A 15,691-nucleotide genomic window follows, 5' to 3' on the forward strand; every position below is an offset into this window, starting at 1 on the left:
TCTTTTCAAGTTCTGTCAGATGTTGTCTGTGTAATGACTTTTTCTTTAATTGTCTTGATAAAACCCAAGACTCTGGTTTGGAGTGAAATAGAGCAAGCTGTATGGTCTTCCTGGTTCAGAGTTCACGGAAAAGAGATGTCTTACACAATCCAACCCAAATTATTAAACTTCTCTATTTGGATTGGGGACCTCCGTTCCAGATAATATAAACTGTAACTTTATATGGATGTGAGACTTAGACCATAAAGAAGGCTGAGTGCCAAAGAATTGATGCTTTCAAATTGTGTCGGAGAAGACTCCTGAGAGTCCCTTGGAGAGCAAGGAGATCAAACCAGTCAGTCCTAAAGGAAATCAACCATGAATAGTCATTGGAAGGACTGATGTTGAAGCTGAAGCTTCAATACTTTGGCCACCTGATGCAATGAACTGACTCACTGGAAAAGACCCTGATGCTGGGGAAGATTGAGGGCAGGAGGAAAAGGGGACGATAGAGGATGGGATGGTTGAATGGTATCACAAACTCAATGGACATGAATTTGAGCAAACTCGGGGAGATAGTGAAGGACAGAGAAGCCTCGCAAAGAGTTGGACATGACGTAGTGACTGAACAACAAGTACTATCATACCATCTGACATAACTCCAGTCTCACCAATGTTTTTATTAGAATCACACATACCTGTCAGTTTAAATCTCAAAAAGAACAGAAAAATATTTGACAGAATATCACTTTTAGGCAGTTTTGCAACAGACACAGGCAGTCAGTACCAAGTGAAAATTCAAAGAGATGAGGTTAAATTCTACAGGAGAGAGCTCATTTGTGTGACAAAGATTCTTTTTTTGTTTGTTTTTATAGGTTGCTATGGTCACAGACTATGGAGCCTTTATCAAAATCCCAGGCTGTCGGAAGCAAGGTTGGAACCAATAACTTGAAATTCAGCACTCTCATTTGGCTCTGTCTACTTTCACCTCTAATTATAAGCTCTACTTTTTTCAGATAGTAGTTTGTTTTTGTTTCTAGTGTAAAGATACAAATACAGACAATTGATTAAAGTTCATTTTTAGGAAGCCTTAACTCTGAAGAATGGTGTTTTTCTGACTTCTGGGGAGGGCAGGGGGCATAACCACTTGTGTTCACTTCTAGAAGTAACTCTTCCCGAAATTTCTCCTGTGATCCTGGTTGAGTCACTTGACCTCTTTAGACTTAGGATTTGGGGGAGAGCAAGCTACTTATTCTCTGAAACCAACACTGTGAGTTTTCTAGTGTGTGGCATGGGGAAAGGAAATAGTATTGTAACCAGTACAAATTTATATACATAAAATGCTTTAAATTTTCTTCATAATTGATAGGTATCTATTGAACATTTTTAGAGAATCCTTTTTGTATCTATAGTTTTATTTGTTTCTCTAAATAATTGTGTTAAGTAGATTCTATAGACTGGTGACCTGCTCAGAATGTTTGAGCTAAGTTATAGCATGGTCAGGACTAGAACCCAGACCTCCTGATGCAGATGTACTAAAGATCTTAATGTAAAAGATGTACATAAATATATTATTAGGAGAAAATATAGAAGAGTATTTGACTACATAAAAGTCAATATAGAGGTATATTTGACTATATAAAAGTAAAAAACATAATTGCAAACATCATCATAAGCAAAGTTAAATGAGAAAAAAGAATTTGCAGTCCATGTGACACAGGACTAATAGAAAAGAGGAAAGTAGGAATGGGGCCAAGGATATGAAAGGATAATTCATAGGAGAAAAAACAACAGTTGAACAATAAATACCTTAGAAGATGCTCATTCTCGATATTGATTAAAAATATAACTGTGATATATCCATACAGTGGAATACTGCTCTGCAATACAAAGGAATGAGAATGAAGTATCAAAATATGCAATGATCTAGATTAATTTCCAAAGAATCATACTGAGTGAAAAAAACTAATCCCAAAAGATTACCTGTATTATGGTTCCATTTATATAACATTTCTAACAGCTTTATTAAGATATAATTCACAGATCTACATTTCATTCAGAGTGCACAGTTCAGTAGTTTTTAGTATAGTCACAGAATTTTGCAGCCATCACCACAATCTAGTTTGATACCATTTTTGTCATACAAAAGAAACTCTGTACCTGTTATTGGGCTTTCCAGGTGGTATAGTGGTAAAGAATCTGCCTGCAGTGCAGGAGACCCAGGTTCAATCCCTGGGTTGGGAAGATCCCCTGGAGAAGAAAATGTCAACTCACTCCAGTATTCTTGCCTGGGAAATCCCATGGACAGAGGAGCCTGGTGGGCTACAGTTTGTGGGGTCGCAAAGAGTTGGACACGACTGAGCATGAGCATGCTTATGTGACAATAACCTATTATCAATCACTCCAAATTGCTTATCTCCCTCTCCTCCTTTTAAGGCATGTTCACATATGCCTATGGCTTCTGAGGTAGCTCAGTGGTAAAGAATCCACCTGCCAATGCAAGTGCCGTGTTCCATCCCTGGGTCAGGAAGATCCCCTGGAGGCAGAAAGGTCAACCCACTCCAGTATTCTTGCCTGGGAAATCCCATGGACAGAGGAGCCTGGTGGGCTAAAGTCCATGGGATTGCAAAAGAGTCGGACATAACTTAGTGACTTAATCACAACAACATATATTTATGTATTTTAAATGTCATTGTATATATTTAGAAGAAAGTCTGAAAGAATAGTCAACAAATTAGCTGTGGTCACCTCTGGGGAGCTTGGTTTGCTAAAGGAGAGATGGAAAGGAAGCTGTCACAGTTTGTGTACAGCAAAAATTAAACACAATTTTGTAAATCAACTATACTATAAGATTATTTTTTAAAAAGGACCTTTAGCTATTTGTAATTAAAAAAAATTTTTTTTGTTTTTTTTGTTTTATAAAAGCTGGCCTTGCCTTTAGCTTTGGAGACTACTCTGCTGCAAATTGCATCTTAGCTAATTAGAAATAGCTTTCTAATAGTTTCCAAGCTAGCAATCGGCAATCTGTAATAAAATTTCTTCTTTCATGTTGGCTGAGATTTAGTGACATGAAACTCATCCTCATCCCTGTATGGTATGCACCTCTTTAGATCTGAAGACAGATTTTCTTGTCAGTGTACTTGCCATAGCCACCAGTACCTGAAAGTCCCATCCTTACTTGAGCATTTATGTGACACTTTGGTGACTGTGTGAGGATTAAAGGCCTGCCACCTTCCAGCAGTTAGTCTTCAACCCACTTATATCCATACCCTGTCGAATGATGCCTGTCAGATCGTGGCTGCCAGTTTACAAGTGAATCTGTCAGTCTGACAACTGTGCTAAGTCTTGATGGGAGAGCTCAGGGAGCCAAACCATTAGATGGAAACTCCACAAGTTCTAATCCTGGGCACTTCTGTAGGTTCATTGTGTAACTTGAGCAGTTAACTTTTCCACAGTGTACTTTCTCTGCCCTTAAATGGAAGAAGATTATTAAGTCCAGTCCTGAAAAGACTAGTTATGAAATAAATGGTCTCTAGATTTTAACATCTGTCAGGAAGATTTTAACATCTGACTCTAATTTGAGTTATTTTTCTCCAATTTCTATTTTTAGAGTTTTTAAATCACTACTGAGTTAAAGACTGCTTCCTAGTATTCAGATCTAAACTAGATTTTCTTTCCCCTCTTTTGTATTGTCTGATAGAACTTTCCACAATGATGGAAATGTTCTTTATCTGATGTGTTGTCTAACACCAGCCAGTTCTCCAGGCACCAACTGGTTGGAAAATTGAAACATTTCTGGTCAATAATGTTTGGGTAACAAAAGACATATTAAATATGTCTCCAGTCAATACTTTGCTGTGAATCAGGAGTTCTCTCAACCTCCCCTCTATGAGTTTGATAATTTGCTAAAATGGCTCACAGATCTCAGGAAAACACTTTCCTTTTGTTCGCCAGTTTATTATAAAGAATGCAAGCAGGAACAGCCAAACGGCAGAGATGCATAGGGCAAGATACAGGAGTGAGGAGTACACAGAGCTTCCATGTCCTCTGGCATACCGCCTTCCAACAAGCTGATGTGTTCACCAACCCATAAACTCTCTGGCTGTCATTGTTTAAGGGTTTTTATGGAGCTCAGTCTCCAGCCCCTCTCCCTCTTTCCTGGAGATCAGTGGAGCTGAAAGTTCCAGTCCTTTCATCACTTGCTCTTTCTGGTGACAGCTCCATCCAAGAATTATCAAGGGTCCCCACAGAAAAGCCCCCTCTTTAGCATAAGCTCTAGTATGATCAAAAGAGGCTTATTATGAATTACAAAGACACCACTATTATAGGGAAATTCCAAGAGTTTTAAGAGTTCTGTGTAGGGAGCAGGGACAAAGACCAAATATATTTTTATATTATACCACATCTGTTGTTTAATACAGTAGCCTACTGACTTTTAAATTTTGTTTGTTTTGATCAAATTCAAACTTAAAACATCTGTAGCTAGTGACTATTGTAGTGGACAGTGCAGCCCTATATGTTTATGAAGTTCTTTCTTTCTCTACTATCCTCTTCCCACCAGCACTAAACTACAAAATTTTGAGAGTAGAGATTATTTATTGTTGCACTTTTAAAGTGCCTTGCTTGTGGTAGAAGTGCAAATATTTTTAGCAGTGAATTCAGGTTTAACAAATGATTACTGAGTTCTATGTTTTGGTCACTGTGTTATGTGGGAACAGAGATAAGAAAACATAGTCCCTGCTGCTCTCAGATTGTTCACAGTCAAGAGGTGTAAAGAAATTACAATATAGTGTAATAAAATGAGTGAAGTTTCAGTTAATCCTCTGAGCTGTGTAATAGTTAGGCTACTGGGATGGGTCAGGGCCTGCTACAGTGCCTGAGATATAAGGGATGTTCAGCCAGTTTTATTAAATGAAACAATAAATCCTAGTCCTAGCTCTACCGCTTAGTAGCTTCTTGACTACAGTAGGTTGCTTAGTCCTTGAGCCTTAGTTTCCTTATCTGTGAAATGGGACCATGTGTGTTATTTTTAGAGTTTCTTGACTGGCAGGATCATGTCTTACTCATCCTTGGATCCATTTTTGTTTATAGTATGGTAGATGTTTAGTAAATGTCTGAATGAATCCCTAATACCAACAAAATAAAGCATGTGCAAGCACTTAATTTATGTGCTTACATTATTGTTGTAAATCACTGATTGAAGATACTCAGTCAAAAAAGTTCATTCTGGGTTTTTATGTAACAAAACCCAAACGAACTTTTTTACCAGCTCAATAATTTAACTTGAAAAGTCTAGAGAGGAAATTCATATGTCCCAGAGGTAAAGGAAACCTTATTTTGATGTTTTTTGACTGCAGCTGACTTCTAATGGTTTGTAATTTTTACCTCTTTCCTTTATTGTCAGTGAAGTTTGTAAAATTAATGGTGAACCTAAAACAGTTTGGAGAATATTTTTAAGGGAACTGTAGTAGGCTCATTCTGTTTTTTTCATATGGCAGTTGAGATTCTAACTCTTTCCAAGTTGTCAGAATTTTTTTTTCTTTTACCAACAGACACTCAGTTGGGACTCATTCTGTTTAAGTATCATAGTGGGTTTATTGAATATGGTGATGGACTTGATATGCCCTTTGGGCATTTATGATTTAATGTCAGAGATCCAGATACAGCCTGCTTCCTCCATGTGACACAATGAGCAAAGCATTTTTGTTGATTTCTGTTTTAGAGGCTGCTAGAAAAGAATTAGATGTGTTTCTACTGTTGCGGATCGTCTTTCTCTTTTTAATTGAAAAGATAACAGATTGATAATAAAGAAAATAATGGAGAAGTATCAATATCAACGTCAAAGACATTTGAATTGCAGTTCTTTATCAGCTTTGTCACTTTGGACAATTTACTTCTAGACTATTTCCTCATGTGAACCTATGTTACAGGGCTAATGTGAGGAAGGATTAAATGGATGCATGGACATACTCTATCTAGTGAGGTATCCAGTATGAACTGAGGGAGCCTCATGTTTTATTTTGGTTTTCTACCATATATACTAGGACTGCAAGGAGATCCAACCAGTCCATCCTAAAGGAGATCAGTCCTCGGTGTTCATTGGAAGGACTGATGCTGCGGCTCAAACTCCAATACTTTGGCCACCTCATGCGAAGAGTTAACTCATTGGAAAAGACCCTGATGCTGGGAGGGATTGGGGGAAGGAGGAGAAGGGGACGACAGAGGATGAGATGGCTGGATGGCATCACTGACTCGATGGACATGAGTTTGAGTAAACTCCAGGAGTTGGTGATGGACAGGGAGGCCTGGCATGCTGCGATTCATGGGATCACAAAGAGTCAGACACGACTGAGTGACTGAACTAAACTGACTGACCATATATACTTAATCCAACTATTGGTGTGTGTGGTTAACAATGAAATACTTACCAAGAATTCAGGCTGAGAATGAAACTAATGATGAATCCCCCATACAGACTATAGAATTAGCCACAGATAGAAATATATCAGGTAATTGCCTATAAATCTGTGACTGAAGAGGTGGTAACATTCAAGACTTCACAAGGTAATCTGAGTTTAATTCCAGGGAAAAAGAATTGGAACGAAATTGCAGTTTAATAGACTGAAATCTAATTGATTGTATCTTTCTACTAGGAAGAGATTATATGAGCAGATTTCAGTCTCTGGAACATAGTAAAAGAAAGCCTGAGAGTCTGAAGTTGGCAGTATTTCCTACCTTATTAAGGAAGAAATGAATCTGATGATAGGAATTAGAGAGATGGATTCTTTTATGAGGAAATCCATCAAACCTTCATGGACAGGAAACATCTCGCAAAACGTTTGTTTCCCTTTTGTTCTTATTCCGTGTTGAAGTAATTTCCAATCATTAATATGATTTTTAGGTATTTGATACTGGGGTCAGTGAGTAGTTTTCCCAGATAAGGACTTGGAACCTTCCAGGTATAAGAAAAGTATATCTTCTATTGTAAGTTAATAACTTGGTGAATTGTGTGCATCTCTGAACCAATCACTAAATTGACAGTCTGATTAATGTATTTTGGTATATAAGCATCTGCATGCTGAAGACTCCTACACTGTATTTTCAGTTTATACCCTTCCTCTAATCTATGGACTTACATATCCAACTGCCTACCTGACGTTTACATTCAAGACTGTGGGCTCGACCATTTCTCTTGTTTAATTCACCCAATAAGCGAAGGAAATAAGCCATTAAGTTTCAACTATAAAAATCCTACACACCAGTATAACAATTTTTATGTTCCCTTTTCATCTGTGTCCATGAGACATAGTTTTACATAATTTCAATCATAGTGTACATATCATGTTTAGATTTTGTTTATAAATATATATATATATATATTGGGTTTTTATAGTTAACATTTTTTATGGTTAAAAATATTCAATCTTATGGAATAATAAGAGACAACCTACCAAAGCAAATATCATTACTACCACACAGAGATAGGTGCTGTTAACATTTCACTGTATTTCTTTATAGTCACATATGTACATAGAAATGAACATACTGAAATTAAGATTATATCCTGTGTATATATTTTGTAGCTTTTACACTTAATGAATGTTAAACATTTTTTTGTCTTTTAAAGTACTTTTTGTAAACATTTAAATGGCATTAGTTTATCATTCACATGTATCATATAATCATTTTAAGTTGTTTATAATTTTTCATTATTAATGCTTTGCAAAATGCCATATTTAAGAGATGCTTGGGCCAAAAAATATCCTACTTTGGAATCACATAGGAGAACAAATGGTTAACTCAGTTTTTCTTTGTGATATTCCAATAAATAGACCTGTTTCAGGAAAGAAAATGTTCTCTCAAGTATATTAGGTTCACCATTAATTTCCTTCACAACTTCCATTTGCAGTTCAGGAAAAAAGTGAAGTTTAGAATTAGAGGACAGTTGCAGCCAAAAAGATGTCAAAATGAAAGGTTTCCCTTTCCTTTAGGGCATCTGAATTTCCTCTGGGTTTTCTAATTAGGTTACTCTGCTCATTACTTGATCATGAAAAAGAAAAGATCCCAGATCCATGAATTTTATCCAATTTAAAGATTATATGATGGTCTAAAATTTAAAACATGGGTTATATAATGTATATAAAGCATTTTGGCTCTGGCAGTACTGAAAGATAGACTGTCCTCCTCCGGAATCAGCTGAAGTAGGTCTGAGAGACGCAGCAAGCATGAGCAGAGAAAGGAGTGGCTTCCCACAGGAGCTCCAAACACAGATGGCAGATACTTTGTTACAGGCATGTGCTGACAACCTTGTGTATGCCTGTGTGTGACAGAGATTGAGAATAAAGGTTATTAATTCTCAGGAAACTTCAGGGAGGACAAGTTTTTTTGACAGAAATCTCTGACTTATTATTTTTTCTTTAGATTCCAGGTTTATTTTCATTCAGAATAAGTATTTATTATATTCATTTCCCTCAGAATAGTGTTTTCTCTATTATTAGAACATTTGAAAATAAAAATTAACCTGTAATGCTATACCCTAGTATAACCATTGCTATAGCATTTTGGATTATTCCTTTCTAATTTTTGGAATCTGTTTTAAGCATTTTCATTATTTAAATGAGAAATGCTGTTTCCTACAGTGTGTGGCACATAGTGAAAGTGAAAATGAAGTCACTCAGTCGTGTCCGACTCTTTGCGACCCCTTGGACTGTAGCCTGCCAGGCTCCTCCAACCGTGGGATTCTCCGGGCAAGAATACTGGAGTGGGTTGCCATTTCCTTCTCCAAGGGATCTTCCCAACCCAGGGATCGAACCCAGGGCTCCCGCACTGGAGGCAGACGCCTTAACCTCTGAGCCACCAGGGAAGCCATAGTGGCACATAGTAGGCACTCACATATTTGCAGGAGAATGAATTATTGATATATTTTTACATAATCTTTTGAACATTGTTTTTAATGGACTGTCAAGTAGTTATACCGTAGTTGACTTAGCCGTTACCCTATTGCTGGATATTTGGTTGTTTCCATTTTTTTCTTTGTCTTAAAAATACATTGAATATTTTGATGTAAATCGCTTTTCTAGGTACATGTAGATTTTTCTATGTATAAGATTTTTTTCTTGGTCTCAGAAGTGATTATGGGACAAGTTAATTATTGGAACTCTTGGTTGCTAGGGACAGAAATGCAGGAGAAACATTTTGCAAATTTCTGGCTGATTTCCCTGGGCAGTGTAAGATATTAATAAATCTAGCTTCCACCAGGGCTGGATCCGGTGCTTGGTTTCTGCCTTCAGGGCTTTGTCTCTCTTGTTTATGCAGGCTCTTCTTTGCTTCCGTCTGGCTGACTCTTGCCACCTGGTGGTAAAGATGGGCATTGGTAACTTCTTGTAATTTATAATCCTGACAAGTCTTGAGAAAGATTTGATTTAGCTAGTATCTATCTGTCCCTGAACCAATCAGTTGCTGTGGCCTGGGGAATGAAGTACCTTGATGCCTGTGTCATATCCCCACAGTTGGGGGTTGGATCAGCTCCAACCAAACTACAAGGACTGACCAGATTATTTCAGAATGTAAGGAAGGTGGTTCTGCCAGAAAATGACCTTGGATAGACAAGGAAAAGGATGTCTGTTAATTTTATTAAACATTTTTATCACTTTTGATAGCCACTGCTAAGTGATTTCTAAAAATTTATGTTAGCTTCAGCAGGATTTCTTATTTTACTATATTTATATCAACAGTGGATATTATTCTCTTCTAAATATTTTGCTAATTTAATAGATCAAAATGGCAACCTTATTTTTATTTTTTTCACTTAACATCATAATTATTTTTTATAACTAATTTAAATGGCTGCTTACTCTTTTATGAAAGATTTATCATAATTTATCAAGCTGTTTTCCAAGTATTGGTCATTTACATTTTGTCATAATTTTTATTTTTAACCTTTATAGATAATAATTCCATACTGCATAAAAATACTGCAGGTATTTTTATATGCCATAAATTTTTGCCTCTATTGAATTTTTCTTTTGGAAAAATTCCAGTGGTATTTTTTTGCACCAAAGGTATAAACATCTTTATGCCTTTTGTTTTCAGAGAATTTTACCAACTTGTATTTTTACCAGTATTATATAAATATAGTTGTTGTATCACATCTCTACATCTCTACTCTATAATTAAGCATTATTTTAAAGAATATTTGTTAGTTGATTAGGTATAAAAAGTCATCTCAAATTGTTTTAATTTGCAGTTTTAAACTAATGAAAACTTTTTCAGTGAATCCCCAACTCCCATTGTCTCTTGACTGTGTTATTTAGAGTATGAATACCAGACATGCCCACTGCTTTTTTTCTTCTTGTGCCCAGGTCTGGTCCATCGAACTCACATGTCCTCCTGTCGCGTGGACAAGCCCTCTGAGATAGTAGATGTTGGAGACAAAGTGTGGGTGAAGCTGATTGGCCGAGAGGTAAAGTTCTGTGCAACTTTAACTGGTCAGAAGCTATTAAGTAAAGCTGGGATTTTCTAAGTTTTTCATGGTGATATTTCATGAGTGTGTATATGTTGTTAACTGTGTCTGATAATCTGACCTGAATTTAAACCTTTTGGCTATCTGTCTGTCATGCAAACTCAGAAGGATAGTGTGAACTATAATAAGTGTGGTCCAATAAGTACTTGTCTATAAGACTTCCCTCCCTGTAGTTCATCCAAATGATGGATGTGGAGGGAAAAAAAAGAATCAAAAAGAGAGAAGAAAACTTAAATCTATGAAACTGTCTTTTAGTAGAAAACTTCCAAATACACTTCAATTTGGACCAAAACAAAAAAGAACATAGAGTTTACAGTCATTTTTCATAATACCTGTCACCGTGCTATGTGAGGGGAAGTGAGAAAATGCTGCAGGACGCTGTTAACAGCAGCTCACTTGAGGGTTTGTGGGTCTGTTCAGACCACTGGAGTGATGTTCACGTACACTGAGACCTGCTCTTCTCCCCGAGAATGGCAGAGGAAACAGTCCTGAAAGAGATATTCAACAGTTTGAGTGCTTAATGTATACTAGGTCTGAGTTAGTAAAGAGTTAGTACAACAATATACAAGAGTTAGTAAATCAGATATAAATGACTTCAGTGGTTATGGAATTTGTGTAGAATATACATTCTATACAAGAGGAGATAAGTAAGCAAACTAAAATAATTAAAAGTAACTACAGGTTACAGTGAGTGCTGTAGTAGGGTCAAATGATGTGGAGGTTGATTGAGATAAAATGGTCAGAAACAGACTTTTGGGGGAGTGGTGGTTGTATATGATCTGAGACCCAAAGGAAAAGGAGCCAGTCATGTGAAAAGTTGAGAAAAGCATATTCCAGGCAAAGAGAGTAACTGATAAAGACCCAAAATTGTAGAGGCCTTCAAGTGCTGAAGGAAGCAAAAGAAGACCAATGTGGCTAACAACTGTCTTCATATTTAAAGACACTGTTAGTTGACTTCATGTTTAAGAAGCTTTTAGACAAAGTCCAAAAGGAGATCTAGTCCACTGGAATGTTCTGAAATCTATTCTATGCTCATGGATCTCTGAACCGATTATTACACTGAACTATATTTAAAAAAAACGGCTTTAATTTTTGCCTGGTTACTTACACAGGCCCCAGCTTTCTGAGCAATCATTTTTGTCTTTCCCCTAAGGAGGGTCAAGAATGATAAGAAAACCATTTCCAGAAATGCCTTTGCCATAGAATTTGCCTGTTATGCCTATTAGTACCCAAAATATTCCTAGCACAGAACCTTGACCATTAGAGGAACTCAATGTTAGATATATGATAAAAACTTCCAATTCTTAGATAATTTTAGACCAACAGTCCAAATGATGTACTTTGAGCTTTTGCCGATTTTGCTTTTGTATTTTTCAGATGAAAAATGATAGGATAAAAGTATCCCTCTCCATGAAGGTTGTCAACCAAGGGACTGGGAAGGACCTTGATCCCAACAACGTTATCATTGAGTAGGTAAAAGGTTTGGAATGGTTAAAATAACTTTTCAAACCACAGAATGATATAGTGAATCAGGCCCACCTGGAAACTCCACTGTTTGTAGACTGTGATATTGATGAATTATGTGATCTTTGGTTTTTAGAGGTAGAAAGTGTTATGTGTGTGTGTGTGTGCGCGCGCTTAGTTATTCAGTTGTGTCCGACTCTTGTGACCCCATGGACTATAACCCACCAGGCTTCTCTATCCATGGGATTTTCCAGGCAAGAATACTGGGGTGGGTAGCCATTCCCTTCTCCAGGGCCTTCCTGACCCAGGGATCGAACCCAGGTCTCCTGCATTGATGGCAGCTTCTTTACCATCTGAGCCACCAAGGAAGCCCAGAAAGTGTTGTAGATAACACTAAGATTAAATGCAAATATGCCACACCTAGCATAGAAGTGCTCTGTCAATGATTTAGTTTCCGTTCCCTTATTCTTTTTCTGCTTCTGCCCTTTAACCAGTTAGCCAAAAAGCATTCATCGTGAGGTACTTGTTAATTGCCTTTCCTCTAGCTCTGGGACTGAAAAAAGGCAGAGACCATGTACGAGGGACAACTCCAGTGGGGTTTTAGACTCCTGCATCTTGGGATGTGCTGTGTCCCGAACACAACACCTTACTTTCACTAGCTCTTCTGACTTTTTTTTTTTTTTTTTCCATTTATTTTTATTAGTTGGAGGCTAATTACTTTACAGTATTGTAGTGGTTTTTGCCATACATTGACATGAATCAGCCTCTTCTGACTTTTCATTTAAGAATAGATTTCCTCTGTAGGATACTATCTGGTGATGCATAGAATTTGCTGTCTCAGAATCTTTCTTGAATACAGGCATAGCTCTGAGATCCTGTGGTTTCAGTTCCAGACCACCACATAAAGCAAATGCCTTAATAAAGTGAGTCACATGAATTTTTTGATTTCCCAGTGCATATAAAAGTATACTGTAGTCTATTAAGTGTGCAATATCACAGTGTCTAAAAAGCAATATGTATACCTTTATTAAAAAATACTTTATTACTAAAAAGTGCTGAAATGATGACAATAGTAGTATCAGAGATCACTATAATAAATGAAATAACAATGATGATGAAAAAGTTTGAAATACTGCCAAATTACCTCATTTGATACTGAGACATAAAGTGAGCAAATACAGTTGGAAAAATAATGCCAGTAGACTTGCTCAATTCAGGGTTGCCTTCAAATTGTAGAAAACATAGTATCTGTGAAGCTTAGTAAAATTAGGGTGTGCCAGTGATTTCTAGGGCTTCCCTGGTATCTCAGTTGGTAAAGAATCCACCTGCAATGCAGGAGACCCCAGTTTGATTCCTGGGTTGGAAAGATCCGCTGGAGAAGGGATTGGCTACCCACTCCAGTATTCTTGGGATTCCCTTGTGGCTCAGCTGGTAAAGAGTCCGCCTGCAATGCCGGACACCTGGGTTTGATCTCTGGGCTGGGATGATCCCCTGGAGAAGGGAAAGGCTACCCACCCCAGTATTCTGACCTGGAAGATTCCGTGGACTATATAGCCTATGGGGTCACAAAGAGTTGGACACGACTGACCGACTTTCACTTCACAAGTGGTTTCTAATCAGGGGTTCCTAGATCCTTAATATCCCTTGAAGGAGGCTGAGGGGTTTATGAACTGTTTTTAGTGTTTCGGAAAGCCAACTAAAATCATATGTTTATCCTCAGGGTGACCATGACATTATTTTATTGCTTCTTACATAAAATATCACATTGTTTATTTCATGCTAATTTGGTGCTCTTAGTGGCCTTAATGTTATTTAATTTTTTTAAATAAGAAAAAAAGTGTTGTTTGAGTGGGGTCTTGGCAGCGCAGTGTTTGGAAGCCCTTATGTTTATAGTTCTGAAAAAAAAATAATTTTGAATATGAAGGAAGGGAAGTAATATTTATTGAATACATACTATATGTCAGACTTAGGCAAGGTGATTCATGTACATTAATGTGTCTAATTCTTATAACAGCCTGCAAAGTGGGCATTATTTCCATTTTACTTTCTTTTCTTAGTTTCTAGCTTGATACTTGGTGATAACTTGCCTGTGATTGTATAACAAGTTATGGTGGGTTGAATCCAGGTCTCTCTGATGTTAAAACTAATATTGTTTTCCCCACATGATGCTTCTAGGGGTTGCATGTGACTTAGAATTTTTCATATTACTGTAGTTTAGTCTCTAAATGTTGACAGGTTTGAAGGACTGATTTTTTGTTTTTTGGTAGGGCTAATTATTGACAAATACTTTACATTTGAATTTTTTTATAATTCTGAGCTCAGAAATGTTAAGTGTGATATTTACTGATTGCATTGTAATAAATTACTTCTGCTCCAAAGAGTCCTGTCTATACAGACACATTAAAAAGCAATGAAATTTCCTAAAGCCACTCTTATAAGGGTAAAAATATAAAACAAGATAAAAGAGCTGCATCTCTTTCTTACAACGAGGGAAGAAAATCGAAAGGAAAGGACCCCTTGGTTTTATGTTGTACATGTTTCTATGTATGGGCTATTTCTAGTAATAACCAAAAGGCTGAACAATAACTTTTGTTGTAAACTATTTGTATTTTGTTGTAGACTGTAGTGGAATAATGACAGGTTTTAGAGTTAGACTTGAATCAGAAAGAGCCCTAGTTCTGCCCCAAGCTAGTGTATGACCCTGAAGAGATTACCTAGGCTTTCTGAACCTCAGTGAAGGTATATCTTCACTGTACCAAGAGAATGGCACCTACATCTTGGTGTAATAGAAATGATGGTATGGTTTAAATTAAATCTTGTTTAGAAAGAGCCTTAGCTTAGAAGGGAAGGGAAAGGCTACCCACTCCAGTATTCCATGGACTGTATAGTCCATGGGGTCACAAAGAGTCAGATAGGAGTGAGCAACTTTCACTTTCTTGTCTAATCTATAGTAGAAATTTAACATATAGCAGCTACTTGTAGTTATTGTTTTTAAATATTTCTTCATTTTTCCTCTAGTATCTGAGATTATCATATCTTTTCTTTTGTTTTTTATTTTTTAATTTGTTTTAAATGTTTTGGCCATTCTGCATGCCATGCAGGGATCTTAGTTCCCTGACCAGGAATCAAACTCATGCCCCCTGCTGTGAAAGCATGGAGTCTTAACCACTGGACTACCTGGGAAGTCCCCCACACTCTTTCTTTTGAAAGACTATATAAAAGCCATGAGGCAGAGGCCACCTCTTATCTTTCTTGTCTCACATAATGCCTGATGTATAGTAGTTGTTTAGTTAGTGTATCCATTTACTTATTATTTGACAAATATTTTTTGGACTCCTATTCTATTTGAAATACAATGGCAATACCAAGGTTTCTAAGGACCTTACTGCCTAGTGTAATGAAGTAATTATGCAGATAACTTTGATACAAGGCAACATGTAATAAATACTAAAAGAGTGGTTTAAAGGAAGGATTCTAGGAAATAGCTTGAAGAGGAAGAGTTGATATCAGGCCTTGATGGTCAGAGAAGAGGGGACAGTTGAGCTAAGTCTTGAAGAATACGTAAGATTTTGTCAGGCAGCAGGGGAAAGAATAGTATTCCAGGCAGAAGGAACAGTTTCAGTAAAGGCATGAGGCAGGAAAGCATGTGACACATTTAAGAGTCTTGTTTAAGGAAGTAAGAGGGTATTGTTAGGTACAAGAATGTAGGGCTTGAAAGATAGGTTG

The 15,691-nt window shown here is 37.0% G+C and overlaps 1 protein-coding gene across 2 annotated transcripts in view; it reads left to right on the plus strand.

The window, feature by feature from the left end:
- Positions 1 to 15,691, plus strand: part of ZCCHC17 (zinc finger CCHC-type containing 17) — a 48,339-nt gene that overhangs the window by 14,057 nt on the left and 18,591 nt on the right. For both annotated transcript variants that reach the window (XM_065930269.1, XM_065930268.1), the window contains exons 3-5: positions 855 to 912; positions 10,341 to 10,441; positions 11,879 to 11,970. In XM_065930269.1, coding sequence (XP_065786341.1) covers positions 855 to 912; positions 10,341 to 10,441; positions 11,879 to 11,970 — 251 coding nt within the window. The remainder of the gene's footprint in view (positions 1 to 854; positions 913 to 10,340; positions 10,442 to 11,878; positions 11,971 to 15,691) is intronic.

Source organism: Muntiacus reevesi, chromosome 3, assembly GCF_963930625.1.
Source record: "Muntiacus reevesi chromosome 3, mMunRee1.1, whole genome shotgun sequence".
In the NCBI taxonomy this organism is placed as follows: Eukaryota; Metazoa; Chordata; class Mammalia; order Artiodactyla; family Cervidae; genus Muntiacus; species Muntiacus reevesi.